The following is a 19,746-nucleotide window of genomic DNA, read 5'->3' as shown; positions in this document are numbered from 1 at the left end:
TCCCAGGACCCTGAGATCATGACCCGAGCCAAAGGCAGCGGCTTAACCCACTGAGCCACCCAGGCACCCATAACTTTATTTTTTTTTAAGATTTTATTTATTTATTTGAAAGAGAGTGGGAGCGAGAGAGAGCAGGAGCAGGGGGAGGGAGAAGGAGAAGCAGACTCTGCTGCTGAGCAGGGACCCAGACATGGGGCTCGATCCCAGGACACTGGGATCCTGACCTGAGGCAAAGGCAGATGCATAACCCACTGAGCCACCCAAGCTCCCTTGTAAGCCTCATTTTATTTATTTTTTATTTTTTTTAAATTTTATTTATTTATTTGACAGACAGAGATCATAAGTAGGCAGAGAGGCAGGCAGAGAGAGAGGAAGGGAAGCAGGCTCCCTGCTGAGCAGAGAGCCCGATGTGGGACTCGATCCCAGGACCCTGGGATCATGACCTGAGCTGAAGGCAGCGGCTTAACCCACTGAGCCACCCAGGCGCCCAGTAAGCCTCATTTTAGAGATGAGGCAAATGAGGCTCAGAAGGAAACGTGGCCCTCACTCAGTCCTTCTCTATGGAATTCTTTGATAACGATGAGAGTACCACATTCTCATTAATTTTTAATAATTAGAATTACTTTCATTAATAATTAGTGACAATAATGCTATTGTTGTGAATTTAACTCAACAAGCATTTGCTGAATACCTAACTAATATCACAGACACTGGAGTGGGTAGAGCTATAATGCACAGCTCTGTTTGGGGGGGTGGAGAATAACTGAGAGTCCATGGCAGCCGCGGTGTGCAGTGGGGCAGGAGGGGCTCATAGTGTCTAGGTGATGCCATGGTAAAGAGTTTCAGATCTTGTCCTATGGAACAGTAGCATTTTATTTTATTTTATTTTATTTTATTTTATTTTATTTTATTTTTAAAGATTTTATTTATTTATTTGACAGACAGAGATCACAAGAAGGCAGAGAGGCAGGCAGAGAGAGAGGGGGAAGCAGGCTCCCTGCTGAGCAGAGAGCCCGATGCAGGGCTTGATCCCAAGACCCTGGGATCATAACCTGAGCCCAAGGCAGAGGCTTTAACCCACTGAGCCACCCAGGCGCCCCGAACAGTAGCATTTTAGAAAGATTGCTCACCAGCTATTTTCAGCCAGGACTCTATAAGCCCCCATTTATCCCATGGAGCCACATTAATAACCTTCCTCATGGATGACACACCTTCTTTCTTTTTCAGGAACAGTGGACAGTGCCATGGACCTGATCCTGATCAATTCCCTACCTCTGGTGTCTGATGCGGAAACGTCCCTCACCTGCATCGCCTCTGGCTGGCGCCCCCATGAGCCCATCACTATAGGAAGGGACTTTGAAGCCTTAATGAACCAGCACCAGGATCCACTGGAAGTTACTCAAGATGTGACCAGAGAATGGGCTAAAAAAGTCGTTTGGAAGAGAGAAAAGGCTAGTAAAATCAATGGTGCCTACTTCTGCGAAGGGCGCGTTCGAGGAGAAGCAATAAGGATCCGGACCATGAAGATGCGGCAGCAAGGTAACATGCCCATTCGTCGGGGGCCGTGGGGTCCGCTGAGGCTCACACAGAGCTCGTCTGCTGCTTGTCTCTAGCACGCACATAGCATTCGGGAGCAAAGACACCGGCCAGTCCGCCTCACCCACGTTCGACCCCTTCGCCGGACATTGTGCCTGGTTCCTGAGATGAAATGAACTGTAATACATATTGTGCTAAGGTTTCCGTGGCCCTTATGGAGATAGGAACATGTTACGTGTATGGAGTAAGGAAATCACAGAGACGAAGACAGCTGTCCATGCCAAGATAGTAGCTGTTTTGAGCTTTCTAATTGAGTTTCCATTTGTTTCTTTGTTTTGCTTGTCCCTGAGTATTCTTAACAGAAGTCACTGTTTTCAGGGGACAATGTGATAGAAATAAGAAACTTAAAAGGGGAGCATCTATCAATAACTTAACTGGTTCCTTAGTCTGTTGGCTATCTGTGGCTGTGGTCATGCTGTGTCCCACACAACCACAAACCCCAGTGGCACACCACAGTAAGCGTTCACAGCCTGTGAGTGTAAGTCAGCTGGGCGGATTGGGTGGCTCTGCCGTACCTGACCCGGCTTTTTCACACGTGGACATTGGCCGACGGTAGGCATATTATGCTGGCCTTGGCTGTACCAGCCTGGCTCTGTTCCATGCATCTATTTTCCTTTCGCAGGTTTAGCTAGGTGCACTCTCACGGAGATGGCAGAAGTGCAAGAGAACAGGAGGAAATGCACAAGCCTTCTTGAAACCTAGCCTCAGTGTTGTGCGCTCTACTCCTGTCTCATTTCTTTGCCCAAGAAAGTCAAATAGCTGAGCCTAAGCTCACAATGGCTGGGCCTCCCACAATTAAATGACAAAGATGACGGAGACAGGGAAGGAGACAGGGGAGGACCTTCCAGCCCGCTGCCATTCTTGGAAAGAGACCATGGTTTCATTTTGGCACTTGAGTGGCCGCACTTAGCTCACAGAACCCTGGAATTTTGAAGGGAGATGTTGAGGGGTTTCTGCAAAGGGGCACATTATTCTTAGCTACCTCCTCACAAGGCAGTGACGGGATGGAACCCTTGTCCCAAAATACAAGTGGCTCTAAGCTAAGTCTTTAGGCCCGTCCACCAAACTGATGACAGCTGGAGAAGGCAGCTGTGCTTATTCTTTAATGGTTCTGTTTTGCCCTAAGGCTCCCAGGCCTGGACAGGTGGGTAGACTCCTGGTATCTTGATGCTGCTTACTGGGAGGAAGGCACAGAGTTCCAGCAGAGATGACCTCTCCTTGTTCTGAATGGAATGATCTGGCCACTCATGTGTCAACCCTTTTTTCTGAGCTGGTCATACCTCTAGAGGAGTCCTTTCCAGATTGATGTCATCATATCCACAGGGACCGTGGCCTGAGAAAGTGTCATTTTAGGAGATAATGACATTGTGAACTCTTCAGGGTTTGATTTTTCATTGCTAGACTGATCCACAAAAATAACACAGCTCTACATGTGTCTCTGATGGGCCGTTTTTAAGCTAGGAGTCTGCATTTTTTTTTTTTTTTTTTTTTTTTAGACCAGTGTCTCTCGAAGTTGAATGAGCTTCTAGACCACGTGGGTCTTGGTAAAATGCAGACTCTGATCGGTAGGTCCTTGAGGAGAGTCCCGAGATGGTGCATTTCCCACGAGGTCCCAGGTGGTAAGATTCCTCTGGGCTGTGATAATTAAAAGATTTGAAGGCAGCAAGCTCATTTTAAAGTCAAAAGTGATAAAATCACCATTTATTACAAATAAAGGAAAAGGTTTTCTTAGCAAAACTGTACCGGTCACCTTTAAATGACACTAGGGTGAGTGGGAAAGTGCACAACAGATGTTCCCAGGAATGCAGCTCTCCGGTGAGGGAAGAGAGTTTGAACAAAGGGATGTGAGGTGTGCCAAAGCTATCAGAGCTGAAGAGTCAGCCCTGTTATGTTCCACACGTGTCATTCGGGATTTGACTTGTGTCAAGAGTTAGTCCTTTCTGCTGACGTTTCCACATTCAGAATGAAGATAATCCGAGACGTGGGCCCCAGTGCCTTCGTAGGAATGAAATGTGGGGTGCCACTGTGCCCTTTTCAGGTTGGTATGGGTCTGTCCTTGAAGGTGTAGAAGTAAGAACCTGCAGAGTATATTAAACCAGAATTTTGGGAGTCAAAGACCAACTGTAACGACCACTCCAAAACCGCTCCAAACTGAAGGTCTAGGCCAGCGCAGGGAAAAGAGAGCTTAAATTCAGCTAAATGAAGTGAAGGCTGGCTTGCTAGCGAGAAAGCATGGGGAGAAGATGGCTTTTAGATGCCTTTTCTCATGAGTTTTAATTCTTTCCCCACCACTCACCAGCTCTGGGGCCCTGGACAATTTCTTTAACATCCACTGGTCTCATTTTTTCATCATCTGTGAAATGAGTATAATGATACCTTCAAAATACCATGAGTGCCTTTACATGAAGAGTGGATGGATACGGTCGACATGTTGCTAAAAGCTGGGGTGAAATGGGACCTTGCAGAGTGAGTTACAGAATAACAATAGTGGTTTGTAAATGGTGGGAATGGGATTTTTAAAAAAGATTTTATTGATTTATTTGAGAGAGAGAGAGAGAGAGAAAGCATGAGAGGGGAGAAGCTCAGAGAGAGAAGCAGACTCCCTGCAGAGCTGGGAGCCCGATGCAGGACTCGATCCCAGGACTTCAGGATCAGGACCTGAGCCGAAGGCAGTCACTTAACCAACTGAGCCATCCAGGCACCTGGGAATGGGATTAAATGACCAGTGACCTGACTGCTGAGCCTATGTGGGTGACCATTACCATATGCTTGGCACTTCCCTCCCCTTTGCTGTTAACCCCCCTCCTCCATTCTGAGCACGTGTTTTATAAGGCAGAGCCAGTCCATGGGAAAGCCTGCAGGGCACCACAGGGCACCCCAGTGTAGAGACATGGGCTTGAGCCTCTGCAACTGAATCACAGGATGCAGGGAAAACTCCTTCACTGAGATCATTTTTCTCACTTGAAAAAAATAATGCAGGTAGAGATTTTACCCCAGACATCTGAGAATCAAAGGAGATGGCCAGTCTACCTGGCTCCTAGTAAGTCTTCAATAATCATCACAGTGCCATGGAATAAGCAATCATTTAGTAAGACTATTTTTCTACTCCGTTGTGGAAAAATGTAATACCATCCATTAACGTAATTGTGGAAATGTATACAAAATAGGAAAAGAGGTAGCACTTTCTCTCCCGCATTTTAATAACAACATCACTGGCTGTTGAACTGATTCTGTTTCTTTCGCTGACCATCCAGTAGCTGAAATGTGGTGGGAGGAAAGTGTTATCCTTTACGGTGAATCAGGAAAACCTGCACAGCTCTGTCTTTGTGACACTATTAATTCCCTAGCAAAACACCAGGGGATCTCAGAGGTGCCTACGCAGGGACATAGCAGGATACAATGTAGTCCAGCTTGCCGCTGACTCGTGCATCTGGGGAGGAAGTGGAAAATCCATTTGAGATGGGCCAAAATACGCTTATGTTGGCTCTCACACGCCAAACAGTCAAACCGTTTTTATCAATGGCATCATGCAAAAAAAATCAAAAGCAGTTTGTTCAAACCTCAGTGGTGATTTCATTTGGGGGTAGGGAGGTATAAATGAAGTTTGAGACATTTTCACATCCAAACGCTGTCTCGATGTTCCATCAGAAGGAAGCATAGGTTATTTCCTTCCTATTTTCATCTGAGAAATCACTTTGCTTTAAGAACATCAAACTTTGCAGGGGCACCTGTGTGGCTCAGTGGGTTAAAGCCTCTGCCTTCAGCTTAGGTCATGATCTCAGGGTCCTGGGATCGAGCCCCGAGTCGGGCTCTCTGCTCAGCGGGGAGCCTGCTTCCCCTTCTCTCTCTGCCTGCCTCTCTGCCTACTTGTGATCTCTGTCTATCAAATAAATAAATAAAATCTTAAAAAAAAAGAACATCAAACCTTGCAAATATGATTTGTGAAGTTGATAGAGAGGAGCTATTTCTATCTAAACAACACAGATGAATGTGTTAGAAGCAGAAAGAAAATAGGAAAACTTGAGATCTGAATCATTCATCTGAATCATTCATATATTCTTTCATTTCCCAAGTACTCTTAGGCCTCTCTTTGTGTCACACATGGGAACTGAAGTGACGGTAACATTTCCTGAATACTTCTGTGCCTGACATCCCCCTAGCTATCTTATAGACATTACTGCATAGTTTAGTCTTTACCAAATGTATCTCTGATGAGGACTGTTAGGACCTGTAATAATAGATGAGGCTTAGATCAGTTGCAACTTAGATGCAGTCACACACCTGGTTTTCATTGTCGGTTCTGGAAAGGTTCACTCCAGCTGATCACAGAAGCCAGGCCCTGACCAACACCGCGTGCTGCCTTTCAAAACAGATGTGAACTTGTGTCTTGGAGCGTTCGGGCTAGCAGGGGTGCTGTGCTCTGCAGGGGCTGGCATGGGGACGTGCGGGGCCTTCAGAGAGCAGCCTTGAGACACTCACCCTGGATCCCAGGGGAGGGGTAAAGTTCCTGGAGAAAGGGACATCTATGGGGGCCGAGGATGAGTGACACTTGGTGAGACATAGGGGGAAGGAAGGAGCCGAAGAGAGGGAGGAAGTTCATGACTTGGGTGTGAGTGATCTGTGGTCCTTTTGTAGAGCTGAGTACAGTTCAGAATGGCTACTGTTGAGAGCTGAGGCCGTGGACTTGGAGTGAGATGGGTCTGGCGAGCTAGCGTTGTTGAGCAAGTGGGGGCATCTTGAGTTCATGTCTCAGCTTTCACACGGATTCACTGTCAGGAAGCCTCAGGTGAGGGACTAACTCACTCTTAACTCCATCTCCCACATGGGTAGACAAATGGATACACCATCTTTCTAGCACACTTGTGAGACTGCACTAAAAAGTAATGGGCATAAAACTATGTTATTACCCTTAGTCTCTATCATTAAAGGAGATACCCAAAATTGAACTCAATTATTTTACATCAGTGAGAAATATCTTTGTTTATAAGTGTTACTATGACCTCTTCTCTTCATCAGCCCTTAAGGAATAGGGAATCATGTTCTTAGTTAAGCTCTGTCCATTAAGTAGCCCATTCAAATGACCTTGAACAAGTCATCTTCACATTCAGTCCCTAGCAATCTCATTGATAAACGAGGTACTAGGACTTTAAAGCCTTGTGAGTACTAACATTATATAGCCTCTGAAAAGCTTCCAGACCCAAGGAATCTAGTTTAAATCCTGACTCTCCCATGAATTTGCTGCATGATTTTGAACAAGTTACTTTACCTCTCTGTACCTTAACTTCCTCATTTGTAAAATTAGGATAATTGTAGTACCTATCTGATAGAGATATTGTGAAAATTATATCTGTATGAAGTGCTAAGAAAAAGTTGTGCCTGATCGTAGGCACTATTGAAAGGTGCTTATTATTTTCATGATCCAGTCAAGTCACATGACATTAATCTTTGCATACGGTAGACCAGCGGGGCTCCAGCAAAGGTCAGCGTGAAGGTTGTAGATCCCTGTATTAGTACTCAGCAGAGAACAGTCAATTTAGAGCCATTAATGCAGGAGTGGGCAGGATGGGTGGGGTGGACTCTGCTGTTACCGTGTTTCTACCTAAGAAAACAGGGAGCTTATGGGGCACCTGGGTGTCTCAGTAGTTAAGCATCTGCCTTTGGCTCAGGTCACGATTCCAGAGTCCTGGGATCAAACTCCACATAGGGCTCCCTGCTCTGCGGGGAGCCTGCTTCTCCCTCCTGTCTCTTGCTCCCCCTGGTTGTGCTTTATCTCTCTCTGACAAATAAATAAATAAAATCTTAAGAAAAAAAAGAAAGAGAACAGGAGCTTAAAAGGCACAAAGTCTAAAATAAGAAAGAGCCACAGAGTGGGGGGAAAAAGAAAAGCCCCATTGGAGCTGAGCCTCGTGGGGAATGGCAGTTCCTTTTCAGGATATGATGCTGAGTGAGAAGTTCCATGGTCAGCTCCATGGTCAGACCGTCACACAAAGGGGCAGAAAATCAAAACAGACCACAGAGAAAGGAACAACAGTATAAAGTGATCACAAAAGGTTCTCTCTGGTTCTCCTGCTACAGAGAGCAGGAGCTGCATGTGTTGGGACTGCTTGAGGAAGCCCCTTGTCACTGCGAGCAGGAGCCCCAAGTCCCCCTGCCAGTCGTGCGTGCCTTCCCTGCATGTTGGATCCGTCTCAGTCCCCGTGAGAAAGCTGCCCCTGTTGTCCGTATTGCACATGTCCGCGCAGCCGTGCTGTCATTTGTTTGTATTTGGGAAGGATGCTGATCGCTTCTAAGTCCCCCGGCGCTTGGAATCCATCATTTCATATTCCCCAACAACCTTTCAAAGTGAATACTTTTACTTCTAAATTAGAGACGAGGAAGCTGAAATGTTCAGAGGTTAAGTAACTCCTTCAAGGAGGTCCAGTAAGTGGAGGAGCCACTTTGACAGCCCAGGACTGTCTTCTTCCAACGCTCCCACTGCCCTTGAGTCTGTCCCATCCCCCCTCTAGGTGCGTCCCAGGTCATTGATGGGGGTGTCCTGGGAGGGCACCATGCCTGGGTATACAGACAGAGAACAGGCAGATGAACCTAAGGCTGAGTCCTGTTGAGTTCAAGGCATCGTCTGCACCCAGGGTAGCCCTCTAAGCCCATGGTGTGCACGTACCTAATCAGCCTCTCTCAAGGCACCAGTCCAAGGGCCACAGAGGAGCCAGGAAGGAAGGCTGATTCACCCCGCTGTCTGCAGAAGGCTTGCTCCTGGGCTGAAATGCCTTAGGGATCCAAACCTCAGGGCATAGGGTGCTTTGCTACCGATGGCTAATTTCCGTGCATCTGGTCGGAGAATTTGTTCCATGGGATATTGATTCTATGTTATTTAGGGAGATGTGCTTTGTGGCTTAATAAGGGAGGCAATGATCTTAGAACTGGGTACAGGGATCTGTGAACAGCCAACAGATCTTTAATTGTGTTACTCAGTAATTTTTGGTCTGTTTGATGGATCGGTTTTGGGAAGCTTCTACAATGTTTGTGGGTTTGTCAGTTTCTTCCTTTAATTCTGTCAGTTTCTGTTTTGTGGGTCCTGAACCTGTTGTTAGATGCATATATAAGTTCATGATTACTAGATCTTCCATTTTTTATATCATCATGTAAAGACCATCTTTATCCTTAAAATTTTGTTTTGACTTTAGAGTAAATTATTTTTTTCTGACATAATTATTGCAGTGCCAGCTTCTCTGAATTATTGAGTCTGGCATACATTTTTCTCTCCCTCAATCTTATGTGTTACTATGTTTAATGTGTAGGTCATGAAAAAGATCATGTTGTGTGTGTGTGTGTGTGTGTGTGTGTGTGTGTAATGTATTTTTTAAAAATTCATTCTAGGATTCTCTGGCTTTGGACATATATTTGGCAGAATCTCTCTTTTCTGTATGCTGTAATTTTTACTTGGGCTTTTTTCTCCCCTTTTATGTCCCTCCTGGCCTCCATGTTTAGGGAAGTTATATATTCTGATTCTCTTCTTCAAGTAGTGATCCTTAAATTTTAAAAATTGGCTTAACTTGTATGTCAATTATACCTCAATAAGGCTTAAATTTTTTAAAAAATTGGCTTACCTCAATAAAGCCTAAAATTAATCCCCCCTTATTCTTATAATTGTGGCTCTTTATAGATTATAGCATAAATTAAGGGAATTCAGAAACTATTGTGGCTGGAAGAATGCTAGAAGATTTTATCCACATACCTTGTTCAACAAACCAAAGGACTCAGGCATATATATACAAACATACATACACACACACACAATTAAGGGGAAGAAGAGAAGATATTGGATCTCACCTTTGCCTTACTGTCCAATATTCCAATATTTACACCATTAGTAATAAGTCCAGTATTGTGCTGATTCCATTTGAGAAATGCTTGCAGCATTCCAAAGCGATTAGAATTCGTTGGATCGACACAACCCAGAAGGACCTTGACCCAAAAGGGAAGAGCCATTTGGCAAATATCTAACCACTTCTATTCTTTTCCACTTTGAGAAAACTTGGTAGGAACTGGAGAAGGTTGTTTGATCCATTGTTACTATAGTTTATAGCTAATGTCAGGTCTTAGTTTGATATCGGATACTAATCAACATAAAGTCCTTATCTCCCCAACTAGTTGTATGAAAACAATGTGTTTATGTATAGTGTGTGTATATATGTATTTATATATATATTTTTTTAGATTTTATTTATTTATTTGTTAGAGAGAGAGAGAGCATGAGCACAGGCAGACAGAGTGGTAGGCAGAGGCAGAGGGAGAAGCAGGCTCCCCACTGAGCAAGGAGCCCGATGTGGGACTCGATCCCAGGACGCTGGGATCATGACCTGAGCCGAAGGCAGCCGCTTAACCAACTGAGCCACCCAGGTGTCCCTGTATTTATATTTTTATGGAGAGAATGAGTATTCCTTTCATCACATTTTTCAAAACCTTAATGAAGTTTAAAATCTGTTAGCTGCCATCGTTTTTCCTGTCCTACAAATCAGCTGACTTCTGGCAAGTGCCATCCCCCATCTGTTGAAGTTCCAAGTTCACTTGCTCCTGGAGAAAATATGTGACCTCATTTTCTTATTTGTTTTCCTTCTTTCTTTCAAAAGCTTCCTTCCTACCAGCTACTTTAACCATGACTGTGGACAGGGGAGATAATGTGAATATATCTTTCAAAAAAGTATTGATTAAAGAAGAAGATGCAGTGATTTATAAAAATGGTGAGTATGTGTTTCATTTCCTGCCAGCACCATGGTGTGAGACATTAGATAGCATGAAATGTATCGGGTCATTATCCTGGTACAGTCTTGGGGGCAGATGTTGCAAGCAAAGCTGTTCTGATGCAAGAGTTGAATCTTATTAAAGAAGCTCTATGAGGCACTGTGGTTGGTTGCTTAATTAAGTAGAGATTTATATACATAAATGAATGTACATACATTCTATATTTATGAGTGTATAATATGAAATTGTGAATGTACAATAGATCACCCCTTATGATGTGGTAAGTGAGGTCCCAAATTCAGCCATGTAAACTGAGGGTTGCTTGATTGCAAGGTTAAGGAAATTACCAGATTGAGCCTGGGAAGCTAACTGGAAGTAGGTCTGGGAGTCCAACTGTGTCTTACAAATCTGTCCAGTTCCAGCTGTGATTTGGCACCCCGTGGTGGCAGTTGCCTGATCCAGCTGGAATATTGACAGGGACTATGCTGAGTTCCGTGGGTGGAGAGGACTTCCAGATTGCAGCAGCCATTCTAGGTTATCTCCTGGTTAGCTGATTAGTTGGCTGGGTGTCTTTGCCTGTTCATCTCTTCCTGCAGAAGATAAGCACTTTAGCTTTACCTCTATCTTTATACCTTTGGTGGTAGATCGCGTAGACTAACCTCTCTGCTCTATCACCGTAACTTTCTCAGTTTGGGGAGAGCATTGCATGGCTCAGCCTTTTCATTCTTCTACATCCAATATGCTAGAGCACGTTTTCTGTATCCAGTCAGAGCTGATAAAGTGGAGGGGCCAGATGGGGAAACGGAGTGTCTGCGTATGACTCACTGTTCTCCACTCTTCTCCCTCACCAGGTTCCTTCATCCACTCAGTGCCCCGGCATGAAGTACCTGATATTTTAGAAGTGCATCTGCCTCACGCTCAGCCCCAGGACGCTGGAGTGTACTCAGCCAGGTACATAGGAGGAAACCTCTTCACCTCAGCCTTCACCAGGCTGATAGTCCGGAGTAAGTGACTGAGAGGCCACAATCTGTGATGATTTGGTCGTTAGGATTTTTAGTTGCAAATAACAGAAACTGACTCTGACTACCTGAGCAAAAACCAGGGGATTGGTTGGAAGTTTACTAAGGACTCTAGAAAATTGGTAGAATGGCTGACAAAGAAGTTTCCAGAAAAGATAGGCCCCAGGGAAGATCTGGGGCTCAGCATGGGTGGGGGCAGATGGACTTTCTCTCAAGGAGGATGAGCTTACTCTAACTGTGCTTCAGCAATGTTTTTCTATTTACTAAATTTGAATTCCCAGGATAAAGAATCGGATAGGCCTAATATATGTCAAATGTCTACTGGCTTACACCAATGAGCTATAGTCAAGTGTGGGGGCAACATACCACAGCGCAGACTCCAGGACCTCACACTTGAATAGCAGCTTCATTCCCCTAAGAAGGGGGCATCACAGTGAGCTGGGCAGTCTCCCTGAAATGCATCTGATACACGGGGATGAGTTGGGCCTTCTGGATTGGTCTAATAGCTAGTTAAACATTCAGTCTCCTGTGAGACTCTTGGGTAGCTCAGTCAGTTAAGCATCCGACTCTTGATTTTAGGTCAGGTCACGATCTCAGGGTCATCAGATCAAGCCCCTCATTGGGCTTTGTGCTCAGCACGGAGTCCGCTTAAGGTTCTTCCCCCTCCCTCTCTCTCTGTTCCTCCCCCGTGCCCTCATGCTCTCTCTCAAATAAATAAATAAATAACATCTTTTTAAAAAAAACACATTAAGTCTCTTGTAAATCCTACACTGTCCGGACTATTTAACTCTCAAATGGGATTTCTATTCTCATGTTTGAAAACGTGCATGAGTTAGAGAACTAGTAAACACTCTGCCCCCCCATTTACAACTATCAAAGTAGAGAGTAACTATCAACCAGTAGTTTTTTTTTTTTTAAGATTTTATTTATTTATTTGACAGAGAGGGATCACAAGTAGGCAGAGAGGGAGGCAGAGGGAGAGAGAGATGGGGAAGCAGGCTCCCTGCTGCATGGAGAGCCCGATGCAGGGCTCGATCCCAGGACCCTGAGATCATGACCTGAGCTGAAGGCAGAGGCTTAACCCACTGCACCACCCAGGCACCCCTCAGACAGTAGTTTTTATAAGAAATTGATTTATAGAAAGGAAAAACTTGCCTTGAATTTCCTGGCTATCCCACGTATTCATGATATGAAACAACTCAGGTCTAAGTATTTGGGCTGCTCCGTCATTCTAATGACTGGAATCTTACAGTTTTTCTTTTTCTTTGCCTTATATTTATTCATTTGTTCATTCAACAAAAATCTATTAATCATAAGTCTGTGCCTAGTATTGTGTTGGTATGAAAATACAAGGATGAGAAGATGAATCACTGTCCCTTGGGTAATTCTCAGAGCAGTTACATAGGCAAATGGATAAATCGTTTTGCATCATGACAGTGGGAAGTGTGAAAAGTGTGGTTCATGTGGTTTAGGCAGGTGGAGTCCCCTTTTATTCCACTGCTCTCATGAAGAGTCCAAATGGCAAGAGCACAGTTGGACTTTATTTCATTTAGGTGTTTCTCTCCAGCCTATATAGCACTGTGTACCAGGCGTACTCAGAGTCTGGGGAAAATGGGCACATTTTCTAGTCATATCAGAAACACCAGATGTTGACCTATGGTAAAAGATTTAACTTTTTTTTTTTAATGTCAAAACAATCATGACTTAATATAGACTAGAATTTGAAACTCACCTGAAGTTTAAAGATAAAGTGAAAGATTTCAAACACACTTTGATCTCTAGCTATCTCTTGAGACTGCTAGGAGCACGTGGTCATTCCTTTGTTTCAGAGTATTTTGGTGAAACTGACAAGCATTGCTAATATCTAAAATAATTCTAAGAAAGTTTGAGTTTGGCTACAATCATCCGGTTTAAGAGTATTTTTTTGCCAGTATGATTTACTTGATGTTTTAAGCAATGAGGTACAGCTAACGGCATTTGTCCATTTCTCATAACTCTAGGGTATCTGTCCAGGACAAATTGAAACCTAGGAGTAAATCATAAGTTCCTTAAACTTTGTGCCAAGAATCACACTGATTTTATTTATAGGATTTCAATATAAATTCTCTCTCTGACAAAAGATTTCTTAGAACCAATGAATTTATAGGATTTCTCTCTGCATGCACGAATATTTAGTTTCCTAAAAATATAAAACCGCAGGGCTTTTGATGAAAATCACAGAAGCCTGATTGCATCTTGTTGCTTATCAAAAAACACTTTTCCTAGCTTCTCCATCTCTAGAAGATCACCTCAGTTTTCCCTTCAAGCTTTATTCTTTTGTCTTTCTCAGGATGAGGGAAAAACCTGGGAAAGGTCTATAGATAGGTAGAGAGCTAGAGACATAATACAGTGTAATAGGGAGCTCATTTTCTTCTCCATGGGCTGCCATCATTAGTTTTCAACACGTACAAATAACTGTGATCTGGCTTTCAAGAAATCACTAATTGTGCAGAAGTATTTTTCCCTTTATATAGTAAGGCATGTAAATATTAACTTTTAGACATTTTGTAGCTTTATCTTTTAAATGGAAGTTTGTAAGAAAGGGTCTGTGTAGACAGTCTTCCTGATTGTTTTAGAGAAAATACTGATAACCAGGAATTCTTGCCAAAGAAATTATTAAGTTACATCAGCTGTAGGCACAGGTCCAAGCTTACCACCATGAGAGTAACATTCAGGGACAAAGACACTAGTTCCTATCAGATGAGAAATTAAAATGCTGACCACAAAGGGTCATCCCAATCCCCTTGCATTTTTTCCTTATATCAGAAGGTGTCTTTGGACCTAAAAAAAATCATCTAAACTCACTAAATGTTAGAAAGAAGTAACCAGTAAATAAGAATCTAGGAACATTTTACCATTCTTGTACTTTAGGTTTTGCATAGCTTGTTTTACTTCCTGTATTTTTTTTTTTTAACCTGCAAAATGGGTGGATGCTACTGCTCCTGCTCACTCCTTCAGCCACATCTTGTCTCTATAGACTGTGGACCATAGGTTCTTACACTCTGGCATGCATTAGAATTATCGGGAGGACTTGGTAAGAATAGATCGCTAGGCCACCTCCAATTCAGTAGGTCACTGATGGGGGCTACATATGAGATTTGCATCTCTAGCAGATTCCCAGGTAATGGAGAAGCTAGTGGTCAGGGATCACACTTGGAAAACCATTGATCTAGCTCTGATCATACCTGCAGCTCTGGAAAATGCCAGGCCTTCCTCCCCTGCCTTACCTTTGCTTGGAAAACACTCTGCAGCCTATCTTCTTTGCTGATTATGTGGTCATGCAGGTTCTGCTCGCATACCACCTCCTCCAGGAAGCTTTCCTTTCATCCCCAAGACAGGATTAGCTACTCCTTGTCTCTCTCTCTCTCTCTCTCTGTCTCTCTTTTTAAAGATTTTATTTATATATTTGATAGGGAGACACAGATAGCGACAGAGAGCACAAGAGGGGTGGAGAGGGAAAAGCAGGGAGCCTGACTGTGGGGCTTGATCCCAGGACCCTGGGAACATGACCCAAGTGGAAGGCAGATGCTCAATTGACTGAGCCACCCAGGCACCCCTCCTTGTCTTTGTTGCTATCCTTATTTCCTGTTTCCATGTCTGTTTCCCACAGAGGACTATTAGCTTTTAAAGAACTGAGATTGTTTAAAAAAAAAAAAAAAAAGAACTGAGATTGTATTTTGTTTCTCTTCATTTACTCATGTCTGTTGAAATGACTGCCATATTGTAGGTGTTCAGTAAAGGTTTATGGAATGAGTGTGCTCAACTCAGCAGAGCCTTGTTTTTCTTAAAAGGATGTGAAGCGCAGAAGTGGGGACCTGAATGCAACCGTGTCTGCACCGAGTGTAAGAACAATGGTGTCTGCCATGAAGATACGGGAGAATGCATTTGCCCCCCTGGGTTTATGGGGAAGACCTGTGAGAAGGGTAAGTCAGGAGCGCTTGATGAGCAAGTTCCGCATTTAAAAAGCCGTCATTGCTGGATGTAGAATTTTAACTCTGGACACTGTTGGGAACAGAAACTAAGTGGCCCAGGTTAGGCCATGTAGGAACTTGGTGGGAATTGGAAAAAGGCACCCTTTTCTAAAGGTTCTTTATTGCTGATCATTGTAAAGCTGTCCCTGCCTCAGCTGAGATTGGATTGTTTTCCATATTCACTAGTCTAGGGGAGACCCATAATAGAAGACCCATACATTTCAAGGGGTTGAATATTTGACTCTGACTCATCTTTTTCTCCCACCAAAGCTTGTGAGCTGCACACGTTTGGCAGAACTTGTAAAGAAAGGTGTAGTGGACCAGAGGGCTGCAAGTCCTATGTGTTCTGTCTCCCAGACCCCTATGGGTGCTCCTGTGCCACGGGCTGGCAGGGTCTGCAGTGCAACGAAGGTATGTGCCAGTCACACCCCTGAACAGAAACGTTCCAGCAGGTACACCCGGGAGATCCAGCTTGCAGGAGATCAGAGCGAGGGATGAACCTGGACTGTTCACTCTGCTATCCAGTGCTGAGCTATGGGTTTGTTTTTTAGAAGATTTTATTTATTTATTTGACACAGAGAGAGTGAGAGAGACAGTGAGAGACGGAACACAAGCAGGGAGAGTGGGAGAGGGAGAAGCGGGCTCTGATCCCAGGACCCTGGGTTCATGACCCGAGCCTAAGGCAGATGCTTAATGACTGAACCACCCAGGTGCCCCTGAGCTACAGGGTTTTGAATCACAGATGTTTTCATTGCAAGTTAATGATGCTTTCATAATTAAGCATAAGACTCTGGACATTAGAGAAAGGGCTTTTCCTGCACATCATCTAGGGTTCTTATTAAAACACAGCCTTTGATTCCATAGGTGTGGACTGGGTCCTGGGGTCTGAGTTTCCCAAAACTCCCAGATGGTGCTCACAGTGCTGGTTTTCACACCACACTTTGAGTTGGAAAGGCCATAGAGATTTGTGTTTTTTTAGTGGACTCTAGATATCAGAGCTCTGAGGTCCTATCCAGGCAGAATTTGGACTTTGAAAATAGAGGAAGAGCTTTCTTCTGTGGACCCACTAACATCACCTCCTAGCCACCCACAGCCTTCATTTTCTCCCTTCGTCTCTGTTCACCATGGTTCTGGGGTCTTGGTTTACAGCGTGCCAGCCGGGTTATTACGGGCCAGACTGCAGGCTTAGCTGCAGGTGCACCCACGGGGAGCTGTGCGATCGGTTCCAGGGATGTCTCTGCTCTCCAGAACGCCAAGGGCTACAGTGTGAGAAAGAAGGTAAAGCAAGGTAACACTGTAACTAGGGCTGTGTTTAGCCTGTCTGCGCTGGGCTTTGCCGGTTATAATTCTTGCCCCAGCAGCCCAAATTCCTCAAGCCACTTCTGTTTCCATCCAGAAGTTGGGAAGAATATACCCCAAGTTCTAAAGGACAACATTCTTGTCCTTTTCTACGGGCCCTCCTCCCGGCCTTCATTCCTCTTTCTGCTAGAGTAAACCACGTTCCCTTTGTGGAGCAGGGAGTGATGACCGGCTGGCGGAGGGCTCTGCCTACCCCGTCTGCTCCCTTCCAGGGCACCCATCTTTTCCCAGGGTATGCACAACAGGGGAGAATTCCTTTGGAGGGATTTGGACAAAGGATATTCTTGAAAAGAAAGAAAGAAAAAGGAAGCAAAAAGAGAAAAGATGAAGCCTCAAAGTGCAATTTTAAGTAATTCTAGTTCAGAAATTACCGTAGAGCAAGGGGTCCACAAACTCTGACCCACAGACCATTCAGTCCGCCATTTTTTTAAACAACTTTATTGAGATATCGTTTCTATACCATGAAGTTCATTCCTTTTAAGTGTGCAATTGAGTGACATTTACAGAGTCGTGCAGCCATGACTGTAATCTAATTTTAGGATGTTTCTGCTCCTTCAGAAGAAACCTTGTACCTATTGGCTGTAGATCCCATTCTCCTCCCCCCCCTCCACCCCGCCCCCTAGCAACCCTGAATTTACTTTTTGTCTCTATAGATTGACTTATTCTTGACACTGCATAAACTGTAGATGGGATCACCCATTACGTGGTCTTTCGTGACTGGCTTCTTTCACGGACCATACTGATTTTGAAGTTTAACTGTACTATAGCACTTATCCTTTTTATTTACCCACCGTCTGTTGTCGTAAAGAAAATTTGATTGGCAGGAGCCGCACTAATTCGTTCAGAACGTGTACTCGCTAGCTGCTTACTCTCTACATCAGGGTTAAGGAGTTCGTTATTAGAGAACTTCCAGTCCGCAGAGCTGAAAATATTTACTGTCTAGACAGAAAAAGCTTAATTCCTCCCCTAGAATATACTTTATAAAATGAAAAGAAACATATTTTTATATATTTTCCCAACATTTAAAAATAATGAACCTATATAACTTTTCCAACCCTACAAATCTAAGTGTTCCAGAAGGAAATCTACACTCAGAGCAGCAAGACCAAGACCCTTCTGGCTTTTTGTCTGTTCGTTTTTAAATTCAGAGCAAATACGGGAGGAAAATACCAACAATTGTTTTCTCAAAGGCTTTGGCTTTGTTTTACTGTGTTCAGTTCCCCGCCCCCCACACTGTTCGGACTTCTGGCCCCAGGGCAGGAACCTGGGAGGGTCTAGGAAGGGAAGGAAAGGCCTTGGGGCTGCGGGAGGATTTAGTTGAAAACAGGCGGCCAACACGCCCAGGGATTTGACTTTTCAATTTTATGCCCGTTTACATTTGCTGAGCCTGAAGTTGCAAAAGGTGGGAGACCCTCAGACCTAGATGCAGGCCCCTGGCTTTCAGATAGCAGCCCCGCACCCCCCTTCCTAGCTTCTCCTCCATCTCCACCTGCAAACCCACCTTCCAGCCGACTGCAGGAAGTGCAAGGTGACAGTGCAGCAAAGACTTAACTGCCTTCAAAGTGTCAAAGCGCTTTTTGACGTTCCTATGTGAATCACTTCTTAAGCCGAAAAATCTGGTAGATTCTAATCACAATCCCTTCAAGTCTACAGACAGGTCAGGGAATTCCCTTGTAGTTCTTAGACCTCTTTCCTCCCTGCTCCGTACCGTTATCTCATTGCGTTCTAGGCCCGGGAAACAGGACAACAATATAAAATATGAATGTTGTGTTCAACACGGCCCCATCGCCTTACCCCACCCCCACCAGTATCCAACAGCACGTAAGTCCCTGCTGCTCTTGGGGGGCATTTCCATCACCCACAGACTTCACGAAGTGCTGGACTGGTTTCTACTGCGTCTCACTTTTAGTTACAAAGGGTCTGAGGTTCTCTAAGACCCTACAATTCAGAATAAAATCGTATTTCAGGATTATTCATTCTCTACCACGTAGGTGTTAGACAAGGAGTCCTGATACCCTTGTTGATACCAGAGACAGTGTCTTTCAGTGTTGGTGGCAACACTAGTGACTGGGCTGTTGCCTAGAAACAAGTTTGAGGGACTAGTTCTGTTCCACTTCGCTTCTTGCGCGTGTCGATGTTCCTCATTGCTCCTCACCTGCAGATTCAGGGAGCTCTGTCTTGTAGAGCAAAAGGGAGGCTCACGTTGGTCAACAATGTTGTGGGGTTGTTTGCAGAGTCAAAGAGGACCGAGTTTTTGTTTTCGTTTTTGCTTTTTTTTTTTTTTTTTTTGGTCAGCATTCTCTTAAAAAGTAAAGGGAGCTGAAACGTCAGACCAGGGATGATTTGCTCATGATGATCATTTTAATGTAGAGACTGTCCATCCCAGATCCACTGAGGGGAGCCTGGCATTATGGCAGTGTAGACTCTGGATTCATACAGATCTGAGCTTGATTCTGGGCTATGAGCCTCAGTCTTCTCATCTGTAAGATGGGACCACAATAGCATTCCCCCACAAATTTATTACACGATGATAAAACAATATACTACTTGCAAAGTTCTTACCGGGGACATGACTTGCCAAATGGTAGCTGCTTTTACTTCTGTTGCTACTGTATCAAAGATTAGATTTCACAGTGCTGTTTTCCTCGTGCAGGCACACCAAGGATGATCCCAAAGATAGAGGATTTGCCGGATCACATAGAAGTAAACAGCGGTAAATTCAACCCCATCTGCAAAGCGTCTGGCTGGCCACTACCTGCCAATGAAGAAATGACTCTCGTGAAGCCGGATGGGACAGTGCTCCATGTAGGAGTTATTCTTCTTCTGGCTCCTGACACTACTAGATGCTTTCAGTGTAGCAATCCCCTTGCTGCAGGCTGGGTTCCACCCTGGGCTTGCATCCTCCAAAGCCAGTGTGTTGTCACCTTGGACAGAATGATGTGTCCCTGGGGAGGTAGAACAGAGTCACTGCAGCCTGGCCAGTGGCATAGGGCGAGGCTGGAAAGAGACCACTACAGTGG

At 44.4% G+C, this 19,746-nt stretch overlaps 1 protein-coding gene across 1 annotated transcript in view; it reads left to right on the top strand.

Annotated features, from left to right (window-relative positions):
- Nucleotides 1–19,746, top strand: part of LOC111159847 (TEK receptor tyrosine kinase) — a 97,781-nt gene that overhangs the window by 42,474 nt on the left and 35,561 nt on the right. The window contains exons 2-8 of the mRNA XM_022522504.1: nt 1,228–1,539; nt 10,227–10,337; nt 11,190–11,342; nt 15,188–15,319; nt 15,638–15,778; nt 16,517–16,645; nt 19,380–19,531. Of these exons, the coding sequence (XP_022378212.1) occupies nt 1,228–1,539; nt 10,227–10,337; nt 11,190–11,342; nt 15,188–15,319; nt 15,638–15,778; nt 16,517–16,645; nt 19,380–19,531 (1,130 nt within the window). The remainder of the gene's footprint in view (nt 1–1,227; nt 1,540–10,226; nt 10,338–11,189; nt 11,343–15,187; nt 15,320–15,637; nt 15,779–16,516; nt 16,646–19,379; nt 19,532–19,746) is intronic.

Source organism: Enhydra lutris, unplaced genomic scaffold (genome assembly GCF_002288905.1).
Source record: "Enhydra lutris kenyoni isolate GAN:26980312 unplaced genomic scaffold, ASM228890v2 scaffoldscaffold70, whole genome shotgun sequence".
Taxonomy (NCBI): domain Eukaryota; kingdom Metazoa; phylum Chordata; class Mammalia; order Carnivora; family Mustelidae; genus Enhydra; species Enhydra lutris.
Note: the sequence above shows the minus strand (reverse complement) of the source record. Positions and strands in the feature narration are given on the sequence as shown.